At 38.6% G+C, this 18,595-nt stretch overlaps 1 protein-coding gene across 1 annotated transcript in view; it reads left to right on the top strand.

Annotated features, from left to right (window-relative positions):
• Positions 1-18,595, top strand: part of si:ch211-246m6.5 (von Willebrand factor D and EGF domain-containing protein) — a 393,193-nt gene that overhangs the window by 335,880 nt on the left and 38,718 nt on the right. The window contains exon 21 of the mRNA XM_028806510.2: positions 18,356-18,517. Within this exon, the coding sequence (XP_028662343.1) occupies positions 18,356-18,517 (162 nt within the window). The remainder of the gene's footprint in view (positions 1-18,355; positions 18,518-18,595) is intronic.

The raw sequence follows: 18,595 nt of genomic DNA, 5'->3' as shown, positions 1-18,595 counted from the left end.
AATTGCATCCCACAGTGTATTCAGACAGGACGAAAGCAGATACTTCATCCTCCCGCTCGCCTCACAGATGATTAGTTTGGGTTAAGACCTAATGAATGAGTAGGACTACTTTGATGTAAAAGGGTAAAATCATTTGGATACACTCCAGGCAATCTGTGTTTTCACATGTCTCATTATCTTGTTGAAAGCAACAGTGCTAGGAAAATGGTCCCCTAATCCTCGCACCACTAACATCAGACAGCAATTTGGATTCTCTCTCGATGTTCAGAATTGATGTTTTTGTGTGGACTACAGCTATAGGTAGCTTCTTTGCTTTGCTGCCTTTAATGAAAGCTCGGTAGTATTCCCACTATGTCTTAGAAAAGGCCCAATGGATTAGGAATAAGGAGATGCACTTGTGTTTGTCATTGTTTTAAATCTTCTCATTCACTATCAGATTATACATTGAATTATCTCTTTGTAGCCAAAGAATATTCTTTCATTGCTTCCACACTGCGTTGCATGAACTTTTCAGCAGGAGAGTTGTGTCACAATTGCATCCACTGGGGCATCAAGTATCAACTTATCATTCTTCTTCTTTTAGCTGCTCTCGTTAGGTGCTGCCACAGCAGATCATCTTTTTCCATATCTTCCTGTCCTCTGCATCTTGTTCTGTCACACCCATCACCTGCATCACCTCCTTTTTACCTCTTACCTGGCAGCTCCATCTTTGACATCATTTTTCCAATATACCCAGCATCTCTTCCCTCACATGTCTAAACCAATGCAATCTTGCCTCTCTGATTTTGTCTTCCAACTTTCCAACCTAAGCCGACCCTCTAATGTACTCATTTCTAATCCTATCCATCCTCATTACATCCAGTGCAAATCTTATCATTTTTAACTCTGCCACCTCCAGCTCTGTCTCCTGCTTTCTGGTCAGTGCCACCGTCTTCAACCCATATAACATAGCTGGTCTCACTACCGTCCTGTAGACCTCCCTTTCACTCTTGCTGATACCTGTCTGTCACAAATCACTCCTGACACTCTTCTCCACCCATTCCACCCTGACTACACTCTCTTTATCACCTCTCTTCCACAATCCCCATTACTCTGTACTGTTGATCCCAAGTATTTAAACTCATCCACCTTCACCAACTCTACTCCCTGCATCCTCACCATTCCACTGACCTCCCTCTCATTTACACACATGTAGTCTGTCTTGTTCCTACTGACCTTCATTCCTCTCTTCTCTAGAGCATATCTCCACCTCACCAGGGTCTCCTCAACCTGCTCCCTACTAGACTCCTGTCTAATCTCATCCGTCAACCTGTCCATCAACATTGCAAATAAGAAAGGGCTCAAAGCTGATCCCTGATGTAATCCCACCTCCAAGTTGAATGCATCCGTCACTCCTACTGCAGACCTAACCACTGCCACACTTCCCACATACATATCCTTTACAACTCTTACGTACTTCTCTGCCACTCCTGACTTCCTCATACAATACCACAACTCCTCTCAAGGCACCCTGTCATATGCTTTCTCCATGTCCACAAAGACACAATGCAAATCTTTCTCCATCAACATCCTCAGAGCAAACATCACATCTGTGGTGCCCTTCCTTGGCATGAAACCATACTGCTACTCACTAATCATCGCCTATGAAGTCCATCCTCTAAATGAAGTTTAAAAACAAAGCTTGCCTAGTCACCTGTTCACTAGGTTTACTTCGTATTTCTATAAATTGTCATAGAGAATGTGGTGTGTTTCCTATAGTGAACAGTGAATAGTCAGTAGTCTGTCTACTCTGTGTGCATGTGCTTAACAGGTTTGTGGTAATCGGTGGTTTAAAGGAAAAATTGTTATAGACTAGTATAACACAGTATATATTCAGAACACTAAAGGCAGCTACCTTTTTAATCAGTTAAAATGCAATCATTTAAAATTTGAGCTTCCGCAAATGTTTTGATTTTGCGCCAGCAGGACCGCGCTGTGTGAATCCGACAGCTGCGCATATGCAGGTTAGGGAAAGGCCTACTGGGCTTCACATGTGCTCAGTCAAAACATGAGTATCTTCATAGCCAACTGTTGTTGCAGAATAAGAAGCATGGAGTGTTAATTTCATGCATACATGCAGTATTTCTATGGAAGGGATCCCAAGATAAAATTTCAATAGATTAATTTACTATATTCAGTCCAGAGAATAGATCGGCTTGTCGTGAGTGAAACATGTGCTTGTGCTCGAATCTGCTATGCTGTTTAATACAGGCCTTGCAGGGCAGGGGCATAATAGAGAAGAGGAAAGCCGCAATTGGAGGAGAGAGCGGTGTGACGCAGAATTGGATGGAAGGCACTCTTCCCAGTATAAAAGGCACTTCCTGCCTGCAGGGGTCGTATTTTGACGACTTTGTGATGGTGAGAGAGAGTTTGGTGTAGCTTATTTTTTATTGTACATTAAGCATAGCAGCGTGTGCCTTATTTTGCATATGTCTTCTTTTTGTATATACAGTATAGATAAATATCTCGAGACCTGGGGACCTGGGTTCGCCTCCCGGGTCCTCCCTGCGTGGAGTTTGCATGTTCTCCCCGTGTCTGCATGGGTTTCCTCCGGGCGCTCCGGTTTCCTCCCACAGTCCAAAGACATGCAGGTTAGGTGGATTGGCGATTCTAAATTGGCCCTAGTGTGTGCTTGGTGTGTGGGTGTGTTTGTGTGTGTCCTGCGGTGGGTTGGCACCCTGCCCAGGATTGGTTCCCTGCCTTGTGCCCTATGTTGGCTGGGATTGGCTCCAGCAGACCCCCGTGACCCTGTGTTCGGATTCAACGGGTTGGATAATGGATGGATGGATAAATATCTCCTAGTTATAGTTTAGTTTTGGTGGAGGTATTCATATGATTTGGATTTGCAGTGTACTTTTTATCTTTTTGTATATACAGTACACTGATTTTTCTCTTTGTAAATATTTTTTGTGGATCATTTTATTCAAAGGACTGTGTTTTTTGTGTAGAATCTTCCTGATTGTATTTTTATTCAGGAAGATCACCGATTTTTTTTGAGCATATACATTTATTGTCTTTGCTTCTTTTTCATGTGGGATCTTGCGATATTCACTGTAAATATTATAGAGTTTCAGTAATTTTTAGGGACATTGCTGCTGTGTTTTGTGTCTTATTTGTGGTAAGGATTGTGTAACCAAACCTGTCTAATACTATTTTCTGTGCACCTGTAAATAAAACCCACTATTGTTTTTGTAATACCATCTTTTTTTGTTTCTGTGTCTCCCTGTCTAACACCTCTAAATTCTGATCCTGATCCGTCCCAAACTACATGATGCCATGTGTGTAATCTGGTGCCATTCTTCTCACTACACAGGGTGTCACAAGGTTCAAACCGACTGTTCCCTGCAGTATAAAGTGCCCCATCACTTGATTGACTTGGCAAAGTAAAAGGAGAAAATATAAATGTTTAGACTGTCCACAAGTAGAAAGAATTGCTGTATTTCAGATCTCTTTTGTTTCTCAGTTCAGTGTTAAAAGAACAGCTATGACAATGACAAGCTTGTTTGTGAAACAACAGATGGTGGCTGGTGGGGTATCACTACTGCCGAGGACATTTCCTTAGGCAGACAGGCCTTGTATTACAAAAGAGACAGGTTCCTGACAATCTCATGCTATGCAAAATTTGAACACAACCTGCCCACTTTCCGAATACATAATTTAAATCCATTATGTCAATAAAGATTACCTGCAAGAATATAATAAGTACTGCATAATATTAATATAAATGTGCTATCAACTTTAAATAATATAACATGCCTTGAAAAGAATAAAAGTTAGAAATGCCCTATCTCATTCACATTAAAACTGTAACATTTAATATCTTGCAGGGTCAAAAGTAATATTAAAGCCGACTGGATCTCAAGCTCTGACAGCTCTCATCATCTTTACTGTAGCACTCTTGCATACCGACAAAGACTCTAGCTGAGTACTTGCTAGCAAAAATTCAAGCTGGGAGAGAGTCATTATCTAAATAAAGTTTGGAGGCTAGGGATCTGCACTGGCAATCGGAAGGTTGCTGGTTCGAATCCCATAAATGCAATAGGGACTCTGCTCTGTTGGGCCCCTGAGCAAGGTCCTTAACCTGCAATTGCTGTGCGCTTTGAGTAGTGAGAAAAGCGCTATAAAAATCCAAACAATTATTATTATTAAAGTTGCCATAAACGTGTCACTGAACTCAGCTGCTGCCATTTCATTTTCATTTTGGTAGTAAGTGTTACAATTTGACGATACCAGTCATAGATTTGTGTTCATATCACCAGTACAAAAAGTTTTTATGAACAGAATTTCTAGGCACAGCCAAGGAGTGGAGAGAGTGTCCACGAAGATCACATCTCTACTTTTTACAGATGATGTGGTCCTGCCGACCTCATCAAGAAGGTCCTCTCTGCAGCAGGTGGAATGAGACATGCTTAAATGTGGGCAGGGTGAGACATTTAACTCCATCTGTCATAGATGTTAGAGTCCTGCGTGACCTCCACAGTAGACAGGAAAGATTTGAACTCCACATTACACATAAAACTCGTGACCTACTTGCAAATAATAAAAATTATTTTACTTGACAGTTACCATTACTTGCGTCAGATAACACTAATCTTAATGATAGTGTAACCAGGTCTGATATATGAGTCAGATAACCCTACCGCAAAACCTAATCTTAACCATATTGTGTGTTGTGCTTACTTTCACTGTAGTTTGACAACTAGGCCAGGGTAAAAATATGATTTTCTGATTAACCATTCAATATCAATTCTTACAGTCTCAGGATTGATCTTGTGAATCTCTATCCTACTCAGTTACTAAATGTAGGTTTTTGCTTATCTTCATTTTTGGCGACCAGTCCAGTAGATGTTGCTAATGCATCTGTTGAGGCTTTCTATGGAAAAAGCTCTTTACTATCTCGCATAAAATGGTGTGTTTTCTTTAATGGAAATGAGCATCTTTGACACTTAAATTAGAGGTGTGGACAGCGGAACATCCAGGGCAGCAGATTCCTACATGACAATCATACGTAAAATGACAGAAGACCTGTGGCAGATGTGTTGCAGACATGCACGCTTCAAGCCAATCACAACAAGAGCAACTTTAAGTGGAGGAGTTCAAGTATCTTGAGGTCTTGTTCACGAGTAAAGGAAGAAGGGAATGGGAATTTGACAGGAGAATTGTCAACAGCAAACTTTCAAAAGGAGGGAACCTTGTTCACTGAGAAACTTAAAATAACAGGCAAGTAAGAACTCCACTGTATTCTGTACAAATTTCAGAGATTAAAAAGCTGAAATAGAACCAATTTGTATAATTACAATTATCCATCCATTCATTATACAATCACATTAAACCAGTTGAGGTACATGGCAGTTAGAGCCAATCTCTGCAACACTGACAATAACCAACCCTGAAATGAGTGCCAGTCTGACACAGAGCATAATTATATGCTCACCCTTACTCACAAAGGGTCATTTTAAAGTCACCAATCATCTAACATGTAAATCTTTGTCAAGAAAACTTGAAAACCTCAATAAAAACCCATGTAGTTGCAGGAGGAATGTGCAAAATCAACACAAACTGTGCTCAGGCTGCGATATGAACCTATAAATACTGAGCTGTAACACAGCAGCAGTAGCCAAATTCATTCATACATAATTTAATTATGTTTTTCAGTTTAGTGAGAATAGAAAATGAGCTAAGAAATGTATTTAACTTGTTTTTGGCAGATACTTAATAAAAAGAAGATTGTCTTTATTGCAGCATAGAATCACTAGGAACAGTAACAGTAACATATTTTTGTATGTTATATGCATCTTTGTACATGTTGACTATCTATGGATTTATTGATAAAGAGAAATTTGTGACCAACTACATAAAACACCCACAGGAAAGAGAGAGTTTAATTTGTGGAAAAGATAACTTGTCATTTGGCACAGCAACTGGCCATGTACTGTTTTTGCATTTATCATATGAAATTCTGGAATATCCAAAGGAATCACATAACATTGCAGAGGCTTTTTTTTCTCATAAACAAAGTGTTAGCATGGCAGCAAATACTTGTCACTTTTTAATAAAGTGTTTGAAAAATTGTACAGTGACATATGCTGTATATTAGCAACAGGTGTTGGAATTATAAAATGCCTGCAGAGGAACTGCTTAAGTTTTCCCAGATTTTAAAAAATCAATTGTTGAAGTCAAGACAGAATTGGTAGTACAACAATCCTGACTTCTAATGTATGTTTTTTTTTTTCTCTGCCAAATTTTAAACCTCAGGATTATTACATATCGTTGGGCTTGTGTTCAAAGACAGCAGAAAAATTAAAAGTAACAGACTAAGAATAAGAATCCTAATATACAGTATATTTTTCACTATGAATGAATGTTTGTCCATCAGAGAACAGTCACATATTATTATGCAAGCCCAGCCCAACAAAGGCACATGCATACAAAGGTGTTCAGTGTTCATACATTTACAGATTTTCCTAAGGCAACTGGGTCCACTATATTCCTGTGAAAACTTCTCTTAAGCAATCCCTGGATGATATGCCTGTAACAGTAGTCAGCTATAGTGCAATTTTTCCTGTTTTGGGGGACATACAATGCCTTCAGAAAATATTCAGACCCCTTCATTTTTATCGAATTTTATTATGTTGCAGCATTATGCTCAATTGCTCCACCCTTAACTACTCTCGCTGGTATATTTCGTACACTAATCTCAGTTATTTTTATCCAACGTCCTTTTACTTGAACCTGCCGGCAGCATCCGCCATTTGTCTTCAGCTTGATTCACTACAAGCACAGTGTCTTAATGGTTTCCCTCCAGTCTGCCCCCAGCTGGTTTTATGAGAGGATGCACAGTCACAAGTTCCATATAGTGCATTTGGTACACCACGTGGGTACTTACGTACTGTATGTATGACAATGTTGAGATGTCCTTCTTGCAATGACTTTGTCTACAAAGAACATTCAAAAACAAGTGAAATGTCATACGTGTGCAAATCCTGTAGTGGATGAAAGTGTGACTGGTGACGAATGAGCACTGGAGAAGTGGATCAGATTTATTTTCAGATAGCTATTGACTGCATCATACTATTCAGTAATAACAATATTAAATTACACTAAAAACATTTACAATTTAAAATTATTGGAATATTTTATATTACAACTTCAGAATGTGCATAAAAATAGCCATTTTAACACTGGTGCATAAAGTACACCACGCGAGTACTTACTGTATAAGATGAAAAGTGGTGCGAGTAATTAAGGGTTAAATTCAACAACACTCAGTGCATGACAAAGCAAACAAAAACAGGATTTTGGGAGTTTTTTTTTACAAATTTATTAAATATAAACTATTACATTGGCACAAGTATTCAGACCTTCTGCAACAACACTCAAAATCTGGCTCAAGTGCATCCTATTTTATTGATTATAGTTGAGATGCTTCTACACTTTGTTTGGAGTCTAACTGCGATCAGTTCAATTGATTGGCCATTATAAGGAGAGACAAACACTTGAATATATAAGGTTCCACTGTTGAAGATGTGTATGGAAGCAAAAACCAATACATGAAGTCAAAGGAATTGCCTGAAAAGTTTAGAGACTAATTAGGACTTTATGACAAAGTGGCCAGACGATGCATGAAAGCCCACTTGGAGTTTAAAAAGACACTTAAAGAAGTTTCAGGCTGTCAGAAACAAGATTCTCTGGTCTCCCAAAGATTTAATTATTTTTCCTCAATTCTGAATGCCACAGAAAACAAAATTTGCTCATCGCATGTACAATACTATGAAGCATGCTGAGGGGTTATTTTTCAGTGGCAGGGACTGGGAGACCAGTCAAGGTTGAAGGAAAGCTGAATTGAGCAAAGTACAGAGATATCATTCATGAAAACATGCTTGAAATCACACTGACTGGGCCGAAGGTTCACCTCCCAACAGGACAATGACCCTAAGCACCAATCAAAGACTACACAGGAGTGGCTTAGTTACAACACTGTGGATGTTCTTGAGTGGCCTTGCGCAAACCCAAACTTGAATCCAATTAAACATCTCTGGAGAGACCTGAAAATAGCGGCCAACCGACTGTCTTCATCCAACCTGACAGAGCTTTAAAAAATCTGCAGAGAAGAATGGCAGAAAACCCCCAATAGGCTGCAATAACAAAATGTGAAAAAAGTGAAGAGGTGAATACTTTCTGAGGACGCTGTAGGCTTTCAATAAATGGGCAGTATTGACTTATTAGCAGTACTTAGAAATGTAATGGTTTTCTAAAAGATATTCCTTACAATAAAATAATTTAAAAGTAAACATTATCATTTAACAAATGCCAGTGATCATGTTACTGCCAATGCAGTAAGTAATGCATGATATCATCATTCAGAAGAGAAAATTCACTTCCTTGGTGATAATTATGTCAGTCCTTCATGAACACACAAACATCACCATAAAATCTTAGTAAATAAGAATGCTGGCAATCTGGAATTTATTTGCTGATTATAAAATGTTTTTACAGTATAATACTTTATAAGTGCTTTTTTTCAAATAATTAACTAAGGCTGCTAAAAGTACATACATTCTTTCTACGTTTATTACAAACATTTGTATGATTTGCATTCTTCATCTGCAGAGTATTCAAATCAAATTAATTTTTTATGAACTAATTGTATCACAAGCAACATTACACATTTCCATCTGTCTTTAGTACAGCTTTTAGACTTAGAAAAGAAAAGAAAAATAAGGAAATATTTAAACTGTTCTCAATCCAAAAAATGCTTGATATCCCTACTAATTGCACTTACTATACATTTAAACTTCTATACATACCATCCATCCAATTATCCATCCATTTCCTACAGCTTATCCAGGTCTGGGTTGCAGTGGGGACAGTCTAAGCAAAGATGCCCAAAAGTCTCTTTTCCCCTCCACCTCGCCCAAATCCTCTTGGAGGATATCAAGGTGTTGCTGGGTCGTCTGAGAGATATAATCTTTCATGCACATCCTGGTCTGCCCTGAGGTCTCCTCATGGTTGGACTTGCCTGAAACACCCCAACTGGCTCCTTTTGATGCAGAGGAGCAATGGCTGTAGTGGCTCTCCAAACATCCTACAAAGTAAGCTTAATTCTGCCAGCTGTATTCACAATCTAGTTCTTTCGGTGACCACCCAAGGCTTAGGACCATAGATAACGGTATGAGCATAAATAAGTCGGCAAATTGAGAACGTTGCCTTTCTTCAACATGATTGACCAGTACAACTTCTGCATAACTAGTGAAATGGCTGTGATCTTTCTGTTGATCCAATTTTCCCTCACTCATAAACAAGACCTTGAGATACTTAATCTTCTCCGCTTGAGGCAGCATCTCTTCCCCAACCTGGAGATGGCACTCAAACCTTTTCCAGCTGAGAATCATTACCTCAGACTTGCATGTGCTGATCCCCATTCCATCCACTTCACACTCAGGCACAAACTACCACCTTGTGCACCTGAGGTCACAATCCTGATAAAGCCAACAGGACCACATCACCTGCAAAAAGCAGAAATGCAATCCAAAGGTCACTGAACCTAGCTTCCTCCACCCCTTGACTGCTCTTAAAAATTCTATCCATAAAAATTATGAACAAGATTGGTGACAAAGGGCAATCCTGGTGAAGTCCTAGACCCACAGGGAAAAAAAAAGTCTGACTTACTGCTGGCAATGAGAACAAAGCCCTTCCTCTGGCTGTGCAGGGTGTGAATCACCCATAACAGCTGGCCCAGTACCCCATATTCCAGAAGCACCACTCACATGACACCCCAGGAGACACAGCCATGTGCCTTTTTCAAATTCAAAAAACACACATTCTTCTTCTTCTTCCTTGGCTATTCCCATTTTTATATGGGGTTACTATTTTGAATAGATTTCATAATTACAAAACATGCATGGGTTTCGGGATGATTTTAATGGCTCAATGCCTTTGCTAACACCAATCCTCTCACTTTATCCGGGCTTGAAAATGGCTCCTATATGGAGACTGGGTTCACAAAACACATATGCATACCATTATTCTTAATATTAGTGTATACTGGAATACATACACTACCATGTCTACAAAAGAACAGTCACATATTGATGTACAAGAATAGCCCTACAAAGTCACACACATTAACATGTTGCTAGAAGCTGAACAGCATTTAAAAAATCTTTTTGGTGTGTATACACCATTTTGAATGCCCCAACTAGTTTTATGCTCTTTTTATTCATGTAGCTTAATAAAAAACATCCAGACTGTAAAGTTTCTTTTTATGTTTACATAAACAATCACGTAACACATTTTATTATAAACAGCAAGTGCTTTGCCATTGTGATAATGTAACCACACGCTGTTTTCTGTTCCTGTATTGGAAAACCATTATTTTATATTGGAGCAGTTTAAGTCTGCAATTTTCTGCCTTTTTATATGGGATACAACTATTGACAGAATTACAAATTCATACCGCTACAAAATATGATCACCAATTTGAAACTGTTGGTAATTGTGGATGAACTAACATACTCTTACGCAAAAATCATTAGTAAGAAAAATTACTTAAATTGATGCAATGAAAATTCTGAAGTGCATATAACAGTATCTTTGTTTAGATATGATCAAGGTTTGGAGCGTTAGATATATACTGTAAATTATTAGTTGTCTGGTATCTTCATCCAACAAAAGTTATAAGATCTGGATAGAGCACAGTTATTTACATCCTGTTTTTACACTTATGTCATCCATTCAGGCTCACACTGTGAGTCTGAGGCAGGAATTGAACCAACCTTATAATTTAAAGTTTAGTACTATAGCAACTACACTATAGTACTGCATTTATAAGCAATGTGTCTAAGGTCTTTTATGCCTTGTTCTGTTGATCCATCACATTCTCACCATGTCATTCAGCTGGCATTGTATGCGACTCTTATCCTTCACCCTTTGGGTGATGAGCCACATTGTAGCATCACATGGCTTTTTGATCATGTGCCCAACTGGGCTAAGTGGGACCCATGACTGGAAGGAATAGCTAATTTGATCTTAATCAGAGTGATGAATTATTTTTGTATTTTCATGCTAGTCCTGGATTTTACATAATAATCACCATATATGAGTACAAATATATACCAAAGTATGTTCAAAGAAAGACCAATGATTGATTACAGTTTATCATCTAATCTGTTTCAATATATTATGGACACAGTGGAAAAGTAATTTGGACTGGCTCAACTGGATGGAGCACCTGCTGGAAAGATCTAGAAAACTGAAATGGAGTGAGAGTTAGTGGAACAGCTAGTGAATGGGGTCAACTCACAACATAAAATAAATTCTCCCTCCTTTCAGGAATGTTCAGAGTTTGAATAGACCCTGTTCAAGTTCTCAGTAGTGGAGGCAACTACAAGAAGCAATGGCCTTGAGGTTGATGGTGCCTGTGATGATGGCAACCCTTTGACCCTGTGGTGAACACTGGCATTAAATGGAGCCGTCAAATTGAAGAAAGAGGCCTTCCAAGCAACACTAGAAAAACTTTTTTCCTGGGAGATAACAGTTCAACAAAAAGGATGAAGTTATAGAAGTGACTGAAGCTGAAGCACATATGTTGTCGGAGTCTGAGGAAGCCATAAGGAACGACTTTCCATTGGTTTGAAGATGTTCTGGCAAATCATCTGATGACTTAGGAAGAACAGGCAGGTTGTCATCCATACTGATCTCGGAAGGGATGAGGAAACATTAAATTGTGTCAAGAGATGAATGAGGTGGCAGTGTCAAACTCACTGGTTAGGATTAAGTTAATCATAATGACTGAAATCCATTGCAATATGGTGATTAAAAAATTCTGTAGTGGTAAGGCCACGTGGCTGGACAAAATGTGAGGGGAAACACAGAAAGCACTGGATATCGTGTGGGTGTTTTAGTTAACATACCTCTTCACTAGAAGGAAGGGATAGTGCATTGGGAAAGGCAGACTGAAATTGTTGTTCTTTTATGTTCGGCTTACTGGGGGATCACTTTCCTCAGCCTCTCTAGGAAAGCATTTGATGACGTATTGTAAAGGAGATTCAGTCTAATAGTTCCACATCAGAATTATCATGAATGCAGATTCTGTCCTGGCTATGGAAAAGTGGATGATCTCTTTTTCCCTTGATAAATTATCTGAAGTGTCAAGGTAATTAGCCAATCCTGGCTACGTGTGGCTTGTGGATTTAGAAAATGGTACACTCTGTAGTATTTGTGGAGGATGCTTGACATATATGGAGATTCTGGAGCTGAAGCTGGAACCCGTTTGAACCATGTATTTGCAAAATGTGAGCTGTGTCTTGCATACTTGGTATTTAAGGTTTTGGTGTTAGAGTCTGGCAAGAATACATCCTTTCTCCTCACCTGTTTAAGTCTTTCAAGGATAAAATACAAAGTACACTCAAGTAATGGCGAGTATCCAGTTTGGGGACCTAAGAATTGCTTCTCTGCTATTTGCAGATTATGTTGTCATATCGGCCTCAATAGAATGACATCTTTGGCATGCACTGGAATGGTGTGCAACTGAGAGTGATGCAGCTGGAATGAGGATCAGCACCTCTGAATATGAGGGCATGGTCCTTTGATGGAAAAGAGTTACGTGTTCCCTTCAAGTAACGGGCAAGTTCAGGTCTCATTCACAAGTGAGAGAAGAGGAGATTGTGGTAACAGTTTTGCAGACATTGCACCCAACCATTGTGGTGAGGTGGGAGCTAAGTCCTCCGATAAATATTTTGATTTCAACATACCAGTGAGTCTACCTCCCCATCCTCACCTATGATCATAAACCCGAGTGATATAACTTGCATGCACACACATCCAAAATGAGGTTCCAGCACAGGGTTGATGAGACGAATATTTGTGAAAGGGTGAGTTAGTAGAACTACATTTTTTTTTGAATGAATGAAGAATCCAATTGAACTGCTTTGGGCATTTAGTTAGGATGCCCTAAGCTATCTCCCAGGGATGGAGGCAAAATCATGTGGGAGAAGACACAATGGACATGTTGGATGGATTATGTAGCTATCTCAACTAGCCTGGAAGCATCTGGGAATGTGCTGAAAAAAAATGAGAGTAGGGAGGTCTGTTCAGTCCAGCTCAGTATGTTGATACCAGCACCATCATAAGTATAAGTGGAGTGTTGTTTTTTGTCAGTTTAGCCACAAAAGTGCATCTTAAATTTAATTATATGCAGCATATCAACAATAATATTGATTAAAAAAAATAATTAACTTCTGTTTCTGGCTTAAAACTGATATTTGTATTCAAATGAGCCCAAGGTTTTTATCATTTTTTTCCTTGTTTCTAAAATCAATGTCCATATGATCATAATGACCAAACACCTTACAATTTCATCCTTACCTACCTCTACCTCTAGCTAGTGACGTATTTTTCTCCAAGTTCCTTGCCAACAACACAATAGCCTGTGTTCGTCATGAAACATTAGGATGTTGAAAAATCTTCATGACTAAATCTTCTGCCAAATGTGCTTTAACAGTGAGCCCTCCATCAGATTTACCGAGATCTGTTCTTCATACTGTTGTCCCTAAATTAATGAGCTACAGGTTCTGCCAAGCACCTTAATAGTTTTGCAGGGTCATTATTGTCATATACAGAGTGGCATTTTTAGTTGCACGTGCTAATCAGCATACGTGACATTCAGCATGATAGGATGTTTATTCATTTATTACACTGATGTCTACATATATCTGTAGAAGTGCTAATATTAAAAATAATTTTATTATGGAGTTTTCATTATTTTTTAGGCTACTATACAGTATATATTTTATGTTTTATAGTACTGATATCAATATCGCTATTAACATATACTTTATGCTGTGTCTATATATATATGCTGTACTTAGAAATGATTGCTAACTGAAAGGCTACACCTATGTTTCTTTTTTATTAGTTGGATCATTTTTGGTAAGAAATATGTATGAATGGTTTTACTGAATTGCTGATAAAACTGTTGGCAATGAAATTTTAAATACTTGATTGTAAAACCAATAAATCTCTTTTGTGCTTTAGTGATGCATTCTGCTCTGGGTAATGTGAAAACTCTTTGGCAGCAATAAAAGTGGCTGCATTTCATTTCAAGCTGTTAATGGCCAAAGTTTAATGATTAAATGCTCTTTATTCAGTGAAAGATAGACATGAAGAATGTTAGGGTTCTTCTCCTTTACTCATTCTCAGACGTAGAAAATAATGTTTCTTTCCCCGTGTATCAGATTAAAAATGAATAATGTTTGTGGGTCTATAACGGATGCATGTATCCAGACTGAGCATGGAATTTTCAGGGCCAGTAAACTGAATTGCCATAATCTCAGGCCATTTCTCTTGAATAGACTCCAAATCAGAAAACCATCAGCACATTTGGCACTAATGGGTGGTAGATGAGTTTTGACTAATGGTGCAATTTACTTAATTCCCTTGCCTCACGCCCAATATGCACAATGAAAAAGTAGATTTTTAGAGGGGACATGGTGCTGAAGCTGCATTTTTGTTTTTTGCTGCAAAGGCTGTATTGGAGGTGAAATAGCAGACCACAGTGAGAGTCCTTCACATTCATTGCTCATGTAAGAGCTGAGTTAGACAGCCTCTCAGTCATAGCTTTCCAACTACAGTATAATTAACACTGAGTAATCCAGAGCTGAAAAGCATCCATCAGCCATCTTAAATATTAAATTTAATTACATTTAATGAATAAAGATTTTTAGAATCTTAAATTATTTACATATTAAAATATTTGAAGTGTCTTTGCTGTATTAATACAGGTGCATTCTGGTCTGTCTTATAATTTTTAAGGGCTGGGGAGTGTCCACATATATATATATATATATACAAAATAGAGATAATTAACACTTAATGGTGGCTACTATGGACATTAGGTTGGGATGTGTTAAAATTATATGGAGACAGCCTCCAGAATCAACTTGAAGAAAGGCAAATTATATATACAGGGTGAGTCAAAATTATGTTAACACTAATGGTACTGCTATGTATATACTTATATACATGATGGCGAACAGGTTGAGACATTCCTGTAAATCATCTTGCACATATGAAGTATGTTTTGTGTCAAGTCAAGTCAAGTCAACTTTATTTATAAAGCACTTTACATACAACAGCCGCTGACCAAAGTGCTGAACATAGGCTAAAATAAATTTTAAACAAAAACAAAATAATAAATAAGTAAATAAAATACAATAAATAAAACTAATTTAAAACATAGTAAAAACAACTAAACAGAGTTAAAACAGAGAAAAATCAACTGCTCACACAGGATCAAACGCCAAACCAAAAAGGTAAGTCTTAAGAGCAGACTTAAAAATGGGCAGTGAGGAGGCCTGTCTAATGTGGATCGGCAGTGAATTCCAGAGCCTTGGAGCCACAACGGAAAAAGCCCTATCCCCCCCAAGCTTTCGCTGAGTCCTAGGCACATCCAGAAGCAGCTGACCAGCTGATCTGAGTGAGCGGGAAGGAGAGTGCATATGCAGCAGCTCAGCGAGGTAGGGCAGAGCAAGCCCATTTAAGGACTTAAAAACAAATAAAAGAATCTTAAAATGAACTCTAAGCTGAACAGGCAGCCAGTGCAGTGAGGATAATACAGGTGTAATGTGCTCATTCTTTCGCGTGCCAGTTAAAAGGCGTGCAGCAGCATTTTGCACCAGCTGCAGCCGAGACAGGGTGGACTGGCTAACACCAACATACAACGAATTACAATAGTCCAACCGGGTTGTAATGAAGGCGTGGATTACTGTTGTAAATTGATCTTTGGAAAGAATGTTTTTTATCTTCGCCAAACGTCTTAACTGAAAAAAAACAGATTTCACCACCGCACTGATCTGACCAACCAGTCTAAAATCCTCATCTATCCTAAAACCCAAATTTGTAATAACTAGCGTACCATATTGTGCAAGGGGACCCAAATCCACAGGAGCAGAAGTAGAAATAGACCCACTGGTGTCCCCAGGACCAAAAACTATAACCTCTGTTTTATTTTCATTAAAATTTAAGAAGTTCACTGCCATCCAAGCTCTCACCTCTTCTAGGAACCTAACCAACGTTTGTATGGAGTAAGCATCCTTGCGTTTGAGGGGTACATAAACCTGAGTATCGTCTGCATAACAATGGAAAGCAATATTATGCTTTCTAAGAATAGAGCCAAGAGGCAGGAGATACAAAGAAAATAGCAGAGGACCAAGTATGGAGCCTTGCGGAACCCCACAAGATAGTGAAGCAGAGGAGGAGCTAAATTCATCTAGCCTCACTGAAAAAGTTCTTTGAGTCAAATATGATTTAAACCATGCCAAGGCAGTACCACGAATGCCCACACAGTGCTCCAGACAAGATAATAAAATACTATGATCTATAGTATCAAAAGCAGCTGTTAAATCAAGCAGAACTAAAATCACATAATCCCCTGAGTCTGTGTGAATAAATTGTTTCTGCCATTCAAATGTTAACATAATTTTGACTCACCCTATATATATATCCATCCATCCATTTTCCAACCCGCTGAATCCGAACACAGGGTCACGGGGGTCTGCCGGAACCAATCCCAGCCAACACAGGGCACAAGGCAGGAAACAATCCTGGGCAGGGTGCCAACCCACCGCAGGACACACACAAACACACTCACACACCAAGCACACACTAGGGCCAATTTAGAATCGCCAATTCACCTAACCTGCATGTCTTTGGAATGTGGGAGGAAACCGGAGCGCCCGGAGGAAACCCACGCAGACACGGGGAGAACATGCAAACTCCACGCAGGGAGGGCCCGGGAATCGAACCCAGGTCCCCAGATCTCCCAACTGCGAGGCAGCAGCGCTACCCACTGCGCCACCGTGCTGCCCCCTATATATATATATATATATATATATATATATATATATATATATATATATATATATATATATATATATATATATATATATTCATTGCATTCGTAGTCTGAGTCTCGATGACCTCAATTGTGTGGGTGGTTACCTACCAGGTAACGCTTGTGGTTGGTCTGCCATTCGGCAAACATCCGCCACGGTGCCATCATGGAATGTTGCATAGTTTTACAGTAAATATATATATTTATATTTATATATATATCATCCATTTATTTATTTTATTATTAATTTTCAACAAATTTTGTGTTTTTCTACTAAATGGGGCACTGAAATGTCATAGCCCATGGGGACTTGATTTAAGTTACTTACCACTTTTGACTAATTTGTAAAAGTTGCCTGTAATTTTTGTTTGTGTGCCACAGTATATACCAGATCAACAGCTGCCAAATTGAAATATTAAATAAAAATATTTATAGCAAAAGATGTCATGTGACCGTTAGATTTCTTCAGAATACAATGAACGTTTATGTGGATTATTTCAGCTGTGGCCCATTTTTTCCCCAACAGTCAACAGGTACAGTTTCAGGCTGACTTGCGTGGTAAATTGTCTCCGGTGTCATTGAGTGTGTGTGACTGCTTTACACTTTTCACACATCAGTGCCATGCAAGGATCACATGGATAAGAAAACATATTGGCTGAGTTCTGATGATGCAATTTAAAGAAAAAAAGCCAGCGGTCCACTGACATTCTTTGCAATTTCCTAGTTATATGTACTCGGGGTGTCAGTGTTCAAGGACACATTCTCAATAAAAAGTCATCTCATGTTACTTTTCCTTTCATCCATATGCTTCATTTTTGTGGTGCTTGCCATACAAACCTTCGGCTGTTCATAGTTGTGTCTATAGAAATCACATGGACAGTGCTGTATAGTAATTTTAACCTCTGATTTTTTTGATCATACCAGAAATGTATCATTGATTTTTATGAATGTTGTAATCCACCTGAAGTAAAGGATAAGTGTCTGTGTGTCCATCTGATTGCTATGTCTTTGTCATTAAAAACATGGCGTATCATAAGCATTTGTCATAATAAAATGCATTGTATCTATCATTCCAATAGAAGGTGCATTACAAACATTAACACTACTTTTACGAATCCCATACCAAATCTCATACAATAGAGGCATATTCATTACATTTATCATTCTAAAAGATGGCACATCACAAATATTTGTAGTATTTTATTGCTACAAATGTTTGCGATGTGCTATCTGTTGAAATAACATGCTTTTTATTACTACATGCAGTACAAAATATATTTCAATAAATGGTGCACTGCACGTTTTAATGCTGAGGTCTGCATTGGATACTTAGATTTCAACTCAGTTTAGACGGGTAGCACAGCAAGTACAGAATAAAGTTTGATTGATTGATCCTTTAACTCAAGGTCCTTTCTTTTCAAACAGCTCAGCCACCTGCACAATTTACTACCCAATGTGCTAGCAGGCCATGTTTCCCAGGAGTGTTGTGCATTAATCGGAGGCCTCCATACACTGGATATGTTTGTGGCCGTTGTCCTCCTGGATTTGTTGGCAATGGACGCAGCTGCACAAAAATACCAGTTGCAGGTAAGGGAGAGACTTCAAATGCAGCAATAAAACAAGATTGTTCTGCATTCTATATTTACTTTCCATTTACTGAAATGA

The sequence above is a fragment of the Erpetoichthys calabaricus genome, chromosome 8 (genome assembly GCF_900747795.2).
Source record: "Erpetoichthys calabaricus chromosome 8, fErpCal1.3, whole genome shotgun sequence".
NCBI classification, from domain to species: domain Eukaryota; kingdom Metazoa; phylum Chordata; class Cladistia; order Polypteriformes; family Polypteridae; genus Erpetoichthys; species Erpetoichthys calabaricus.
The sequence above is the reverse complement of the archived record's forward strand: the minus strand, read 5'-3'. Positions and strand labels throughout refer to the sequence as shown.